General features: G+C 45.3%; 2 protein-coding genes and 1 long non-coding RNA gene across 13 annotated transcripts in view; 2 read left to right on the top strand and 1 right to left on the bottom strand.

The window, feature by feature from the left end:
* Nucleotides 1–9,771, top strand: part of MXRA8 (matrix remodeling associated 8) — a 23,603-nt gene extending 13,832 nt beyond the window's left edge. For all 8 annotated transcript variants that reach the window (XM_085509067.1, XM_015882161.3, XM_085509066.1 and 5 more), the window contains 9 exons: nucleotides 1,228–1,251; nucleotides 1,702–2,010; nucleotides 2,160–2,261; nucleotides 2,899–3,357; nucleotides 6,911–7,069; nucleotides 7,283–7,313; nucleotides 7,855–7,931; nucleotides 8,452–8,529; nucleotides 9,395–9,771. In XM_085509067.1, coding sequence (XP_085365193.1) covers nucleotides 1,803–2,010; nucleotides 2,160–2,261; nucleotides 2,899–3,357; nucleotides 6,911–7,069; nucleotides 7,283–7,313; nucleotides 7,855–7,931; nucleotides 8,452–8,529; nucleotides 9,395–9,420 — 1,140 coding nt within the window. In that variant the 5' untranslated portion in view covers nucleotides 1,228–1,251; nucleotides 1,702–1,802 and the 3' untranslated portion in view covers nucleotides 9,421–9,771. The remainder of the gene's footprint in view (nucleotides 1–1,227; nucleotides 1,252–1,701; nucleotides 2,011–2,159; nucleotides 2,262–2,898; nucleotides 3,358–6,910; nucleotides 7,070–7,282; nucleotides 7,314–7,854; nucleotides 7,932–8,451; nucleotides 8,530–9,394) is intronic.
* LOC146759895 (uncharacterized) lies at nucleotides 6,396–16,563 on the bottom strand. Of its 2 annotated transcripts, none has more exons than XR_014931855.1 (2): nucleotides 16,424–16,563; nucleotides 6,396–7,112 (listed from the first exon to the last, which is right to left on the bottom strand). It is a non-coding gene; the product is annotated as an uncharacterized LOC146759895 (long non-coding RNA). The 2 variants fall into 2 exon arrangements; XR_014931854.1 differs by having other exon boundaries at nucleotides 6,396–7,274; nucleotides 16,424–16,560.
* DVL1 (dishevelled segment polarity protein 1) overlaps nucleotides 15,977–16,563 on the top strand; it is a 48,241-nt gene continuing 47,654 nt past the window's right edge. Inside the window, exon 1 of one of the 3 annotated variants that reach the window (XM_015882134.3) lies at nucleotides 15,977–16,542. In XM_015882134.3, coding sequence (XP_015737620.1) covers nucleotides 16,373–16,542 — 170 coding nt within the window. In that variant the 5' untranslated portion in view covers nucleotides 15,977–16,372. The remainder of the gene's footprint in view (nucleotides 16,543–16,563) is intronic. The other 2 variants (XM_015882137.3, XM_015882135.3) reach the window with 2 other exon arrangements.

Raw genomic sequence — 16,563 nt, 5'->3', positions numbered from 1 at the left:
GAGCAGAGAGCATTGGAAGGCTTAGAGGGATGTCTGTCAGTTGTTAGGTTTATGGTGCTGCGTTCGGTCTCAGTGTTTTTTACATTAACATACAAGAGGAAAGGAGGGAAGTAAATGCATTCCTGTTGCTTAGCCAGAAGAGGATGTTTCTGCAGCACCAAATCAGCTTGCTGTCAATGAGCATTAAAGCAAAGCTCTGTGCAGCCAGCCAGCTCGCTTCCTAGCACGCAAGCTGCCATGTGTGTTGTGATGCTGTGCTGTTCCCTTGTCACCCTGCAGATGCCACCAGCTCTGACACGTGGGCAGTGCTGGCAGAGGCTGGCAGCTTGTTGTATTTTACCATCAGGTATTTTGCAGCCTAGTAGCAGACACCGTTAAATAATGGGGTTATAATGTCTCAGTAGGATGTCTTTTCTTATATCCAGAGCTGTATGGTCTCCGTCCAAGGAATTTGTTTTCTTTATGATGCTGAGATTACAGATGTAGAAAGAATTCCTTACATTCAGAGTGTCTTTGAGCTGGCAGCTCAACAGAAAGTGCTGCTCACTTTTGTTCTCTGGTGCCACTGGCCCAATATTTTGTGATAGGAAAAGAAACAGAGTTTATTCTCAACCCGTGCACTGATGCAGTTAAAATAGCCCTAATCTGGAGTGAATTTACAGGGCTGAAAAGCAAAAATGCAGCCATTGTCAGGAGGACATTGTGCCTATGACATTACCAGGACAAAACAGCTTGTTATCTTGCTGGAACCCACTTGGGCTTGACTGGTAAGAGAGATGAATGATGTCACTGTGTTGGGAATCCGATTCGTGCCCTCCAAGCACGGTGCCAGGAGACCTCTCAGACCCCTCCTACACAAAAAGCAGGAGGGATGAGGCCGGGGGGGTGCAGAAACAAAGCCATCAGTTCATTGTAACAAAGTTCTTCCTGCGTGCATCTGAGTCACGCGAGTTGGAGAGAGTTGTGGTTGCTTCCAGAGCATCGATGGTCAACTGTGCAGACCAGGAATGTGAGCAGGAGGGTGGGTGGACTCTACTCACAGGCATCATGCACCAAGCAAGCTCAGTCTCTGGGCTTAACCACAATACCCATGTTAAATAAGTGTGATAACAACAAAGGGAGTAACAGATGCAATAATAAGAGGAGGTAGTGGCTGACCAGGACTGCGTTTGTATTATTTATTTGCTTCTTTAATTTTGACATTCTTTTTTTCTTCTGCTTTAACAGGTTCTGTTGTTTATTTATATTCAGGTGAGTGACGTCTTTGTGATCTGATTGGGTTTTTGTGGTCATAAGAAGAAATTTGGTGTCATGAAATCAGAGTCCACATGATGGGGATTTCATGGGTAACCTCTGTAGGCACCAGCCATGCACACCATGAACTTAGTGCCTTTAAACACTGATCTGAGCATTATGATTAGGAAAGGGTAGGTATGATGGGTCAGATTTAGGATCCTGGTAACAGACACTGTTTTTGCTGTAGGAAATCAGTGATTTTTAACTTAAAGAAAATAATAAGAAATCATTTATTTATTGTATTTCTCCATTAGAGAGCTCTGTGTTAACCTTGAAAGTTACTTTCTATCAGATGGGTTTCTTTTGGGTGCAGAGATTCTAGGACAGGACCTAATCTTACTCTAGTCCTTTCTTTACATGCCATTAATGTAGTAACTTTATTCTTTCTTTGCTCCTTGCCCTCAGTCCCAGCTGATGCCTCAAACCCAGACAGTGTTGTAGTGTCAGTGTTAAACATCAGTGCCACACGGGGGTCTCAGGCTGTCCTGCCCTGCAAGAGTTACCGCATGGTGTGGACTCAGGACCGTCTGAATGACCGCCAGCGTGTGGTGCACTGGGATGTGTACAGCACCTACTATGGAGATAACAAGATGGAGAGGCTGTGTGACATGTACTCAGCAGGAGATCAGCGTGTCTACAGCTCCTACAACCAAGGGAGGATATTAATGCCCCAGAATGCATTTACAGATGGCAACTTCTCGCTGGTGATCAAAGGTACTAAACAGGATGTTTTTCTCTTTTATCCCTAAGCTTTGCAAAGGTCTTTTTGCTTCTGTGCAAGCATTTGTTGAATAGCATAAATGACAAAAGTAGTTGGCTCAGCATGAAACATTCAACTTGTCCTCTCTTCTCTCTTATACTAGATGTTGCAGAGAGCGATGCAGGTGTATATTCATGTAATCTTCACCATCACTACTGCCACTTATATGAAACTGTGAAAATTCAACTAGATATCACCAAGAAAGGTAAGTGTGACAGCATGTGGTGTCCCTTTCTGCAAGGGGAAGTGTGGCAGCTGAAGTCCAGTGGCCCCCAGTGCTGAGCTGTCTAAAAGACTGATGGGGTAGAACAGAAGTGAACCCCTGCTGCTGTTCTCACAGTTTCTATGCAATGAGAACACCCAGGTTGGCCTGTGAGCCCTGATCTGCTCATCTGTGTTTTGATTCTTCTGTTATTCCTCTTTCAAGAACAAAACACAGGACAGTGTTCCTTGCACTTCTTCAGTAATTAGGGTATTTTGTGGGAAGGAAAGCATTTCCTGCTTGGAGAATCAAGGCGCAGTGTATTGAAGTCTGTTATTCTTATTCTATTCATGGTCTGTTGAATGTTCTTCCTGCATCCTGAAGCAAGAGATGAACTCTCACTTTTAAGGAATGGAAACGGCTGTGCTTAATGCACAGACCTGGGATGTAGAAGATATGGGTGCCTTTGTTCACTAAGTGCTAAACTGAGTGTGGGTGAGGTAACATTACCCTTGTGACGCTTCAGGATCTTTGGAGAGGATGTGTTATAGGGTTGCAGGGTCTGAGAGCAACCTCAGGTATGCATGTGTGTCCTTAAGCATGAGACAAGTGTGTAAAGATGTGTGTGTTATCTCTACAGCCAAAGCAGCGAAGGAATACTGGGATGGAGAGAAGGCTGTGATTGTTGCTTTGGAAGGCAGTACCGTGATGCTCCCTTGTGTCAACCGGAACCACATCTGGACCGAACGGCACAGTGAAGAGGAACAGCAAGTGGTCCATTGGGACAGGCAGCCCCCAGGGGTTCCCCACGACCGCGCTGACCGTCTCATTGACCTGTATGCCTCCGGTGAGCGTCGCTCTTATGGGCCTCTCTTCATTCGTCAGAAGATGAACATCACTGACACAGCCTTTGCCCTGGGTGACTTTTCCCTGCGAATTTCTGAGCTGGAAAATGCAGATGAAGGCACTTATTCCTGCCACCTGCACCACCATTACTGCGGCCTGCACGAGCGCAGGATCTACCAGGTCTTTGTGACAGAGCCAGTGAGAGAGAAGAAGGTGGTGAATCTCACAACCCACAACAATGCCCCGGCTGTAGGTGAGCGGCTTCTGACTGCAGGAGGGGGGGAGGGAGTGTGGTCAAGGCAAACCTGTGCCCTGCAGAAGCACTGTAGACACCACTGAACTGAAGGTGCCACTTGAAGCAATGCTGGTGTTTCATGTATGGTTTCTCCTGTTTGAGCCACGAGCAAAATGCCCTTAAAATCAGAGTTAGATAAAGTCTTGCCTCCCTCCCTCAACTACTAGTGTGGTGCTCTAGTGTGTAGGCTGCATTCTTACTGAGCTGTTCCCATTACAATCGTGTACCTGGAACTACATTCTTCAAAATATTAGTGAGGATTCTCTGGTGTTGCTTTAACACTGAGCTGCACCCACAGTGGAGCGTCCCACCCACCAGGCCTAACTACCCCTCCTGCTGTATTGCAGTGACATCATGTCCTGCTGCTGTTTGCTCTGCTCTGCAGTGCTTAAACACCCTAAGGCAAGCAAGCTGTTTTTCTAACAGACTCCCATTTCTGCTTGCTTCTATGAAACAGGAGAGGGTGTGGAGTAGGGGGTCGGTTCTATGCTGCCTTTGCTGTTACAACATGCTCCTGTTTGCATAAGCACTTCCCTCCCTGCTGCACAGGGGCTCAAGCTGTGCCAGGTGCCAGACCCTGCAGAATCAACCACCAGGAATTTTCCTCCACCCTTCAGCTTTTTTTTTCTTTCTCTCTTTTTCACATTTTCCACTGCAGTTGAGCTATCATTTGACAGCCTGTCCAAACCCCAAACCATCATGCTTAGTTCAGGCAGACAAATAAAATCCTGAGTTTTAAATATACATATATATGTGAAAGCCCCTTAGGTACAGTTCCATCTTAACGTTTTAAAATGCTCATTGTGGCTTAACATTTATTGGCTGCTTACCACAGAATTTAGACATTACTGTGTAGTAATGGTGATAGGAGGAAGCCTCCTCACCTCCCCACTGGGACCAAGGCTGGTGTCCAGAAGTCCTGGCTGTACAGAAGAAGGGCTGCCATTGGGGCTGTGCTGACACAGGGACCAGAACACACAAATCTCAGTCTCTTTGAGCACTATCAGAACCCACTGTGCAGATGGAAACTACATCTTGTTTCCACTGTTGCCCATCCAGGAATCTGTTCCTGATTGTGGCTGTATAGTTACCACCTGCCCAGCTTGCAGATCCTGCAGGTAATCCAACCTGTTGGGGGCTCTCTTGGTTTGGTGCTGCTAAAGGAATTTGTCTTCCTAAGAAAAGCCATTTCCACCACCAGAAAGAACAGCCTTCGAGGAGCTTTATCCCCTGGGGGCAGGGAAGGATCAGCTGGTCTGAGAGCACCAGGCACAAAAATGTGCTGAGTCCATGGGAACAGGGAAAGGAGCTGAGATGCTGGAGTGCCTTTTTCAAGCCCCTCGCTGATGGGCAGCCTGTTTGTGTATGGCAGCAAAGGCTTGAGATATTGTGCCCCTATGTGAAGAGCTGTGCAGAAGTTTTCTAGGCTGTAACTTAAAGCCAGAATGAAACATCAGGAGATAACAAAAGCAAAGCAATGAGATCTTTCTCAGCGAGCAACTATCGTTTCTGGCCTAACTCCAAAGCTCAGAGCTGTTTCCAGACAGGAAATTTCATCCTGTTTTGAACTATAAACATGAGTTCAATTCTGTTCCCAAGTCCCAGCAGAGTTAAGTGTGTTGTATGTCTACTAATTTAGTGTATTTTTACTCTGTGTTTGTTCTGGAGCGAGTGATTGAAGAATAGCCTGTCTTGCAGAACTACCCTCTGTCCTTGCCAGCCTAGACAAGAAAATGGGCCACGTATCCAACAGTTGTGAGCTCTCATGGTGCAGCTCTGTCCATTTATCCCAGCTGAAAGATCTGAGCCTTTTAAGTTTTGGTAAGGAAACATGAAGGCATCTCTTCCAGTTTTTCATTGCCCACCATTAGGAGTTATTTTCCAGTAGTTAGATCATGTGAATGGACATATTGAGACATACTGAAGGATGCTGGTGATAGAATGAAGCTGCATCTCTGGTTTTGCAGCTTGCCATTCTAGTGACCTCTCTGATAGTGGCTAAAGTTTCAGTTCAGATCCGACCCTTCCCTGCAGTGCTGTGGTCCAGGGACAGGATGCATTTAGATCTGCTGCCTCAATGGCTGCTCCAGCAGCTACCATCTCATTATGGCAGCTGCTGAAGAAGCCCTTCGTGATGCAGAGGTTTGTTAAAGCAGAACTGTCACGTACACTGTTTGCAGCTTCACAAGTGGCTTTTTTGGTTTGGTATTTTTTAGTGGTGAAAAATACATGCTATAGCTTTGAGCAGGAGAGCCAGCACATGCAAAGCATCCAGCATCTAGAGATGTGTTGGTTAGCTTAATAAGCTGCTTGCCTGCCCTGCTGGTATAGAGGGTGAGGTTGGACAAAATCAGTGCACTTGGTGCTGTGTTTTTTTTTTGTGGGGAATATTGTGTTTCTGGACTCGGCCTATTTACAGTACTGAGCTGATGGAAATGAGCAGTTTCTAACATTCCCAAATGGCCTCAAAAGGAAAACCAGCTGTTGAAATAATGATGAACTTGCTGGCTTAGCTCGACTGCGACATTCTTGTTCGTGCTGATCAGTTCTGACCTTAACTGGTGCTGGAGATGTGGCTTCGCTTAAAGAGGAATACCAAAACGCTGCTGGGGAAGGCTGTTCGTGTTGGAATACAATTAGCTGGACACAAAGCCATGTCTCCATGTCTGATAACAAATGAGGCCGGCTGTCTGACTCTCATCCCTATGACTACTCAGTCCCAATGTTAAAATCGGTGCTTATTATTGGCTTGTTTGCTTCAGAAAACACTGCTGAATGGCACCATGGCTCCGGGGATGTTTTCCCAATCTTTCCCCTTATTCCCTCTGACTGGGTATGGGATTAAACTCCCTGGAGGACGGTGGTCAGAACCCTGTGCTGATGCATTCAGCTCTATTCTGAAAAGCCTTCCCACAGCACAGTCTGTCCTATGGTTCTGCAGTCTGTGCCTGGATTTGTCTACTCCTCTGACAGTTGCAAGAAGAGAAGTCGCTCTCTTTGTATGTGCAACACATTGACCTATTTATTTGAGAGCTACAAAAAATGTTCCACGTAAAAGATGAGAGTTACCCTTTCCTGTGCTGAGGAACTGCAGCGCTGCTGCACCCACAAGTGGAATGGAATCTTGGCTTTTCTTTGTGGGGGTTTTTATTTTATTTATTGGGTTTTATTTGATTTAAAAGGGAACTCGTTCTTTGGCACTGAAAATTCCTCCCACTCTGTAAATTACAACCCTTGGCTGGGAGTGGCTGTTTCATACTTCAGCTGTCTGGAGCCGGAGCGATGTGTGTGTGTTGCAAGGGACCCAGAAGAGGGCTGTGCTACCCCAGAGCAACTCTAGGTTGTCTGTTGTGGCTTCTTGCTGGACTTGCTCTATGCTGTAAACAAGAGCAGCACTCTGATAAGCAGACAGCAGCATGACATGCTTTTCAGTTCCACATATGAACCCACTTGCAAACATGCTTTGCTTTGAATGCCAGTCACAATGTATTCCTTTTCTCTCTGTGCTCAGATCCAAATGTTGTCAGGGGCCACAATGTGATAAACGTCATCATCCCTGAGAGCCGCATCCACTTCTTCCAGCAGCTGGGCTACGTCCTGGCAACGCTGCTGCTCTTCATTGTCCTGCTCATCATCGTTGTCTTCATCACCCGCAAGCGTCGGCAGAGAGGTGAGTGCTGGAAAACCCCATCTCTGGAGTGCTGGGGAATGTCCTATGGCAGGAGAGGTGATTCTGCAGTGAATTACTGTGCAGCACATTGCTTGTTGGAAGCATCATAGCAGGCGACTGAATAGCTGCTACGTTTTGCTGTTATCAGTGGTATCTAAGAGGTGTTGGTTGGATTGGATATAAGTGCTCGTTCTATTTCTTCTCCCTGTTTAGGTTATGAATACAACGTGAAGAAATATGGAGAGTAAGTATCATTACAGAATCTGCTGTCTGTGAGTAGAATACACAAGAACAAACTGGTCCTTTGCCTGTGCTGTCATTAAGAGCCTGAAACAGCTGAGGATCTGTTTGGTAGGAACACAGCCACCTACAGCACAGGCTGTCTGACAGAGTTTGTTTTACACTGTAGTCATTATTAGGGTAATGTTCCCAGGAAATACACGCTTCCTTAATGGTTGAATATCAAGAAGCAAATTTCATGCTGTCAAAGTGTGGAAGGAGAAAATGGCTTGTAGGGATCACTTGGCATCTCTGATTATAATTTGGGCACTGATTCACAGATTGTGTTTATGTGAGATGTCTTTAGGAGGTAGTAGTCAAGGGGTAATGCATTTAACAAAGAATTAAGTCCTATATGAGATTTTTTCAGCCATCCTCCAGATGTAAGGGCAATAAACAATTTAAGTTCTTGAGAAAGCTATTGTGGGGGAAAAAAAGATGTAAAAGGAGCCAGTTATTAAAGGATGGACCAATAACCATTTTTTCCACTCTCGTTGGTTTTCCAGGAAGGATGTAAATCTTAAAGAATTTACAGTCGACACAACAGATCTGACTCAGTACAGAAATGAAGACATCAGGCTGGGTATGTATCAGCCAGCAGCTGTACTCCAAACCTGTTTGGAACTTCTTATAACTAAGGAGTTTCTAAGGACATTTCTAAATTCATTTTGTAGTAAGATAACTTTGTGGTTGTGAATGCACACTTAGGAGAATCTCATGTACTTTGAGTCTCAACGTTACTGCAGTAATAGCCCCAGTGAGCCAAAGGCAGATACAGAAGGTGAAGTAAGGAACAACGGAATAGCAGAGAGTGAGTTGCAGACAAGAGCAGCAGCAAGTATAAATTGCTGTCATGATGGAAGACACTGTGGTACCTATGAGGAGCAGAGTTAAAGCATGATTAGTACCAGGAAAAACATACAGCAACCCTAAGATGTAGCATGTTATTCTGCTGAGCAGTTGGTTAACTCCATGAGTTAGTCTATCTGGAACTGATAGACCTAGGGTATTTCAGCGAAGGGCTGATCCCTTGCTTGTAAAGCTTTGTTTTCTCTTAATGTTCTAATGGCTGTCTGAATTACATACTCTCCTCCCTTACACAGATTACAAAAACAACATCCTGAAGGAGAAGGCTGAGCAAGCCAGAAGTTTCCCAGCAAAGAACATTGATTTAGACAAAGGTAATAATGACCTGCTTCGCCTTAATTGGTGGCTGTAGGAACCTTCTGATGGGTTGGAGAAGGGGGGAGGGAAGAGCGCAATATAGCAGTGAGCTGACCAAGCCACAGGCAAATGAAGAATGGTAAACATCATGACAAATGGCAGCAGGAATGAGAAGCCAGTTTCCTTCCTGTCCTTTCATCATGGAGCCACAAGATGCAAGTAGTGATTAGGCTTTTAAAAGCTTCTGGCATGACACAAATAGAATTTTTCTCTATTGGAAAAAGAATGCCTAGCAGGGTTGGAATAGTGTGTTCTATATTACAACCTCAGAGAGAGATGCATCTCAAAAATGTACTGGCATGGTATTTGAGAAGAAAATGCTGTGCAGATGGGTGTTTTGAGTTGAATTAATTTATGGGCAATAGGCAATCACTGACTTTATCCAACAAAACAGCTCCCTCCTTCTGGGAGCTGAATCTCCTTTTGTTTACCCAGTCTTAAGGTAAGTTTGCAGAGTTGCACCGATGACAGGCTGTACTTATAAGAAGGTTCTATGGCTCCTTTCATATGAATTTCGAACATATTAAATGTGTCTGAAATGGCATCAAGAAGGGAATGATCCAGAGAGTCCATGAGTTGCTTTAGATCTGCAGTTCTCAATGCAGTTCTCATGATATTTTACGTACATACTGCAGAGATGATCTGTGCAATAGTTTGTATATCATAAATCTCACTGTGAGGTTTATGAAGAAGATACTAGGAACATGACGGACTGCAAATGGTCGCTTGTAACTGTATAACTAATTCCACATCACTGTGTGTTTCTTTGGATGGTTTGAAATGCCAGTCCAGGTAATGATCTCCATTTCAATTTGCTTTCAGATTTCAGGAAGGAATACTGTAAATGAAGACATTCCCAAGCTGCTGGCTGGACCAGAAGCTTCAATCAAAGATAGATGGAAAAGAGATGCCTTTCATGATACCGTGTCCCTCCAGTTACCATACGTTTTTCATGTAGAGTTTCTTCCCAGTAAGCATGAGGGTATTTGCAAATGCTTTCTGAAAGAGTTAGGCCATCTGTCTTGCGTGCATTTATGATGGGTTTGGGTTTACTTTTCTTCTATTGTTCTCCCAGTCCTCCCTCCCATTTTCTTTCTGATATTATTGTTGTTTTTACGCATCAATGATTTTTATGAGCTGAATCAGCAGACCTTTTGCTTTGATGTTACTGCTTTAAATAAACCAACCTGCAACACTAATCTTAGCCATCATTATATCAGGCATTTTCTTTTTCATGCAATGTACTCATTAGAAGAATAACAGCAAAGCCTGATTGTGATCTCTCATATGCTGGTGTACATTGAGAGGAAGAGTACTGTCACTTAGCACTTTATATATTCCAGGTACAAAGAGTTGCTTATTCAGCCCTTCACAAATAACAATATAAATACCTCATCATACAAACAGGGAAATGTCAGCATCCTCATTTTACAGGGGAAAGGGAGGCACACAGGTCTAGTTGCCACCGACACAGTGTTGGGATCAGCTCCAAAGAGCTCTAGGAGTCTCCTTTTGTATTTCTCACTCTAAGCTTGTTTGTTGATTTGTTTTTGTTTCAGTGCAAACCAAACCAAATTTGTCAGGAGCAAACACTTTCAGCTGCAGTTGGAGGTAAAGTGCTGTATAACCAGTGTCAGTTAGATCAGATCCAGAAACATTATGGACAGAGCTAAGCTCCTGTGTATCTGGAGTATGGTTTTCCTGCAGTCCTTGAGTGGATCCTCCCCACACAGTTCTTGTGAGCTCATCACACACAAAAAAGGTATGATTACAGCACAGTTAGACTGACTGTTGAATAACTGCCATCAACCAATTATGAGGAACAAGACTAACAACACATCCCACCAAATAGCCTGTCAGGCACTGTGGTGGATCATGGTCCCCAAAGGAAGAAGCTAGAGAGGGGTATTTGTTCTGGGGTGTGTATGTGTGAGGTAGTGGGGCTGTGGGCTGAAGTTCTGCATCTAATTCTACTATATCAGGTGGGGGTGTCCAGAAACTTGGAAGTCGGTGATTGTTATGATACTAGCAAGGTAAAGTGTCAGGAAAGCCAGAAAATCTGAACAGCTCTATACGGTGTCTCTGAGTGCTTGAGATATGCTGTGGCACCATTCCCAAACCATGGCACTCCTCTGGTCCTTTGTGCATGGATGATAATAAGGTTTCTCGGGCCCCGGTCCTTATTTGCTTTCCCTTCTCCCAAAGTATTCAGCCATTCCTAGGTTGCCTTTGGCAGGATCTGATTGGAACCTAGGCTGCATTCCTGCAGGTGTGTAAGGCTGCTCTGGTTATTCCATCAATGTGGCACTGTCTCAAATAATTGCCATTAATCTCTTTCTCCCTCCCTTTCATGTCTGTGAGTCAAAGGTTGGAGATCTTTGCTTGCCGGTTCAGATTGCTTAGCACAGCTCATATAGACATCAGCACAAAGCAGGGTTACTCATAAACTCCAGAGGCATTTAAATATTTAGTTTGACTTCTAGGCTGCAAAATAGCTTAAGGGGAAATAAATGTATTTGTTCACTGAAACAAGTGCTGGGAAGAGCTTGATGAGTTCCTCATCTTTGCTTTGATCCCAAGTTTGAATTTGGATAATGGTCAGACAAAGCAGTAATAATCCTCAGCTGATCAGAATGGGAGATCGAGTTGAGATTGTGGGCCTTTTTCATCAGGGGATGCATGCTCTGTGTGATTGGGCTGAGGATGTGAAACAGTGGTTTAGAAAAGCAGCCTGCCACATCCAGCGTGTAATTTACTAAGTTAAAACTCTGGCTGAAAGAGATCCAGGCAGGATTGCTGGCCATTGATCTGTGTGTTTTCAAACTGTTGAAAGAAACCAGAAGACTGAGCTCTAAGCTGAAGAGATTCTTATTTATACTTGTGTTTCTTAATCCAGAGAGAGTTATCAAGGGCTGTGTGCCCTTCAGTGCTGGTGAGAAGCCGTTCAGATCTTCTTGTTTCGTGGTGGGACTTGGTAGGTGACATTGATGGTTGGACTTGATGACCCTGAAGGTTTTCTCCAACCTAAATGATTGTGATCTTGCACGTGGTAATTAGGAGTCCGGGCTTATAGGTAACCACTAGCTGAGGGACAGGACTGTGTTCTGTTCCCACTCTGCCAGAGGCTCAATGTGATTCTAAACAAGCTGGTTTTCTCCCATCTCTCACCTCAGCCTTTCCTTCTGAGAAATGATAAATGATTCTATCTTAAGTTACTTGAGATATTACCGTTTCCTTATGACTTTATCTGTCCCAATAGGAAAACTGCAATGGAGGTGGGTTTTATTCCACTGATGTTCATGCTTGTCTTGGCTTTGTTACTCAGTCTTGCCTTCTGTAAACTCACTCATTAGCAACTAACTATGTTTGTTAATCACTCTAGGAATGCTGTAACCTGTAATATATGCTTTCCCTCATTTTATCATTACGTGATAATTTGCAGGAGAGAGTGCGTGTGTGCAAATTGTAGGCTTAGATTAGTGAAGATGACATAGTCATGATCTTAATTGGACATAAATAGGGAGGAAGGAAAATAAGTACAGATGAAAGAGTAAAGCACCTGCATGGAGCCAGTGGCACGTAAGAGGGAGAAGAAAGTGAAAGAGCCCATTGCAGAGAGTCTGGGAGGGGGGAAAATCTTTCCATAAGATGAGGTCTTAATTGAAGAGTAAAAGAGCTTAACTTGAATGGAAGCTCATGAAACAGTGCATGTTTCAGGTGGGAAGGTTGGTTGTGATTTCTGCCAGTCTGATCAACCGGACTGAAAGCATCAAGAAGCTGGAGCATGCTTTTCCAGTTTAGTTATCTTTGGAATACATGCAACTAGTGCATTTTAAGGCTGTTTCACAGTGCAAGCCAAAGGGTGCTAAGTGGGAATGCAGTTGTTTGTTGTCAGGCACAGTTCTGATACAAAATACTGCAGCAGATGAACCCTTTGAGTTCATTTGGCTGATACAAGTGAAGTTCCAAGGCACTTTTGTGTGTCTGCAACTTGGTGATGTAGAAGCAGGGGAGAGTTCAAGTGAGGAAACAGTCACACAATGTGATATTTGTTAGCCGGAAGATACAGAAGGCCACTGGCATAACAGGCTGGAAATAGAGCCCTTTCTTTTCTGCTCCATGCATGACATGCTTCCTCTCAAGACTGAGGGGAAGGCCTGGTCCATACATCTTGTTTCGTTCTTCGTTGTCACAGATTAATTTTCATGATTATTGTTACTTTTACCATTTGTCCTTTTTGTGTAACTCTCGTAGCATTTAAGAAATAAAGGAGATCGTGATAGAGTTTCAAGCAAAGATTGATTTTATTTCTTGCTTTCTGGAGATCCTACCTAAACTATCACCAGCATTAGCTAATTCTCCCCAACAGCATGTTTAATCTCAGAGCATCCTAAAGTTCTTGACAAAGTGCAGTTGTGATGCTGTGAGTTATTCCAGTGATTTCAGTATGGGATATTCATCTTTGACTTGGGACGCCATCATTTGTCTCACATGTGGGGCTCGCAGGCAAATTCTAGCTCTCTAGAATAGTGTGATGAAGTCTTCTGTGGCTGCACATGGAGTTGGAACAATTTAGCACAGAGATGAAGGCTGGCAGCTCCTTTGGAGTTCATAATTTTGCAGGACCAGAAGGGAAGATAACATATCCTGCTGGAATAGTTAATGGCATCGTTTTATAACTCTCTCCCAACCCAAATTCCTTCCTTGCAGAACTAACACCTTGCAAAGTTCCTGCTGTGCATTCTGTTCTTGGAGGGCTGCCACACACTGAGTAGTATCCCAGCTGGTGACAGAGTTCTTTTAGGGACACTGATGGAGGCAGCTTGCATTGCAGTTTGGGTGGATAAAGCAGGGTGCAGGTGCACCTTGCTGAGAGCAAATGGCAATTGTTCTTGAGCAGGTGAAGCCAGGGACCACGTAAAATAAAGGTCTCATCCAAATTACCCTTAATGGGGCTGATTTAGGACTTTACTGGACATGCTTATAACCTGTAAATTGGATTATTCGTTGTTAGGTGAAGACAAATGAGAGCTCTTGGAAAAAGAAAGATACTTTGGGCAGAGTGAGATCATCCTGGAGCTGATGCCAGTCCCACTCTGCGTCTCTATAGGCATTGGGTCTGATGTTCCAGGAAAGCAGCTGGGCACAAGGAAAAGCTCATTTAGCAACCACAGGGTCTGCCCTGCAGACCACTGAAATGAAATGTTTTCATTGTCTTCAAACTGTCCAAATGAAGTCCAGATTGTCCCCGTTTCCTTTTGCACTTTCCAGTCTGGGTTGAGCCATTCCAATGGAAAGGGACTTGCTTGTCATTAGCAGAACAGATTTCTGAGGGGAAGAAATACTGGGGGGGGGTGAGAGAAGCAGGATAATGGTCTGACTAGACATTCCTAAGCAAAAAGCTCCATTGTTCCTTAGAGGTCAAGTTTCTAAACATATGTGGCCCTCTGCACATCAGCTGCTTTGAAGACAATTGCTGCAGGGAAATTTTCCAAGCGTGGCTCTTCTCTTTAGGGAAAGAAAGTGCTGCAGCTGCTAAGAAGAGGTAAGAGAACCAGAAAATGGTTAAGGAAAGACTGACTGCTGGACTTGGGTTTGAATCCGGTGGCGATGAATGCCTGGGGAGCTTGCTGAACTGCAGGTCTCTTGCCTCCCTCTAGCGGTTCATATCTTTGTTTTCTTGTGAACAGCATCAGGACCCAGTTCTGCAGTAAGCTGACTGCCCCAGGTCCGAGGGATAATAAGAAAGAAAACATGCAGCTCTCCTAGGTCAGATCCATGAGCAAAAAGGCTTGTGTTACATCCTGCTGCAGCATCTTAATTTTACATGCATTGAGCCCGTCTGCTTGAAGTTGCATCCTTCCGCTTCTCTTCCTCTTTAAGGATCCTTTCCATGTTTAATTCTCATTCTGCATCGATGCTAATCTTGCTGATGTGAATACAGTGAGATGAAGGGTAGCTGCATATCTCCAGGTCACTGTAATTCTAATCTGGAAGGAATCTTCCCTGGCTCATAGGTATCATCCCTTTAGTTCCATCCAATCCACCCTGCTGGCCTCCTTGCATGGCCCACCAGCCCTACAAGGGGACGAGAGCTCGGAGCTTTTCTCCTTGTATCCCTTTAAACTAATATGTATTTGCTAAGCACCCAAAGCATGATGAGCTTTTGGAATTCACTGAGACAAGCAGCCACCATCGCTCTAATTCAAAGGAGCCCTTTTCAAAAGGCTCGGCTCTTCTCTGCGTGGTAATGAAGTGAACTGCTGTATAAATGAAGCAAAGGGTGGGCAGCTTTCATGCCTCAGGACACTATCTGCTCCCTGCAGGGGTCAGTGAGACTATTTGCTCTGTCACAGAGAGCACGGCACTAATAGCAAGAGATTTTATGCCTTATATTTATTTTCCACTGAAGTGTTAAGCACTGAACTCTGCAAGAAACGAGATATTAGCCCTGATGGACCAGTGGTTTGCTCAGGTGGCCCATCCTGCATTCCCATGTACACTCTTTAATTGGATTAGCTTGTGGTTTGACTGTGACATGAAAGTGGGTTATCTCTTCGGTGCTTTATAGGGACGTGGAAAGCTTTTTTGTGAGTCATAGATTCAGCCTCATCATATCTGTTCCAAGGTGGTATTCTGACAATTAGACGACTCATTATATTTTCAGCCTTCAAAAGCGAAAGGGAAGCCAATAGAGCAGGAGCAGGAGGTCATTAAGTATGAACTGAAGAGACCAAAAGGGCTGGATGGATGGTTATGCTTTGCCTGGGTTTTGTATTGAAAACACTCCATCCAGCTCAGTGTATCAGAGCACATAGCTGTTGTGTAGTCATCCCAGAGAGCCTTTCCCATTCTTTACCTGAAGCTCCCTACTGTTGTCAGTATCTCTAAAGGCATTTTTTGTATAGACAGTCAACAGTGTCTCCAACCCATTTCTTCCTTCTCCCCTCCTTTATGATCCTCGTTGCCTATCCTTACAGCTTCCTTTACAAATGCTTTATGTTAACTGGTTTTACTCTCTCTCCAGCTCATTTCCCTACCCCCCATTAGTCACAGAGAGCCCTACCTTCATTTCCTATTATCTCAATGTAAACTTTAATGACTTCATAAGTAGGGGCACAGGAAACAGGGATGAGTATTAACACCAAGTTGTTCAGATTCATAAATAGGGGACACAGGGAATAGGGATGCGTCTTTATGTTGATCAGAGCCACGAATATCCACGCTTTGTCATTTACAGAAGCTTTGGAGAAGCCAAATGAGCTCATGGTGGGCAGGGAGTCCACAGAACCCACTGTATGCTTTTATTTCCCCCTATTTGGAAGCATCCCTCCGCTCGCAGCCCGTCCCCGCTGCAGTGCCGTCGTGCCGGCGGGGGGCGGCGGGCGAGAGCCGGGTTGTCCGCGGGCCGAGAGGCGACAGGAGGAGGAGGAGGAGGAGAGGATAAGGGGAGAGAAGGAGGAGGAAGAGGAGGAGGAGGAGGGCGGCTCGCCCGCTGCCCCCCCGCTGCCCACCGGCCCCGGGGCTGGGTGCCGCATCGGCCCCGCTGCCCAGCGCGGCGGGGGGCGGCGGGAGGATGTACTCGGGTTGGGAGGCGGCGGTGAAGAAGGGCTGCCGTTCCCGGGTCGGGCAGCTAGAGAGCAGTGCAGGGAGAGGAATCCCGGCCCAGCAGCACGGCGGAGGCCGGGAGATACGAGCTGCCTTCCTGTGTGGGGCGGCCGCGGGCTGGAGGCGCTGAGCGGAGCCCCGGGCCGCGTCCCCTCATCGCATTGCTCGCCCCCCCAGCTCCTCCCTTCTCTCATGGCGGAGACTAAAATCATTTACCACATCGACGAAGAAGAAACCCCTTACCTGGTGAAACTGCCCGTCCCTCCGGAAAAAGTCACTTTAGCTGATTTTAAAAATGTCCTCAGCAACCGGCCCGTGCACAGCTATAAATTCTTCTTCAAATCTATGGATCAGGATTTCGGGTGAGCTGAGGGGCGGTGGAG

The sequence above is a fragment of the Coturnix japonica genome, chromosome 9 (genome assembly GCF_054131305.1).
Source record: "Coturnix japonica strain WE chromosome 9, WE-NBRP24, whole genome shotgun sequence".
In the NCBI taxonomy this organism is placed as follows: domain Eukaryota; kingdom Metazoa; phylum Chordata; class Aves; order Galliformes; family Phasianidae; genus Coturnix; species Coturnix japonica.
This window is presented reverse-complemented; position numbering and strand designations above follow the sequence as displayed.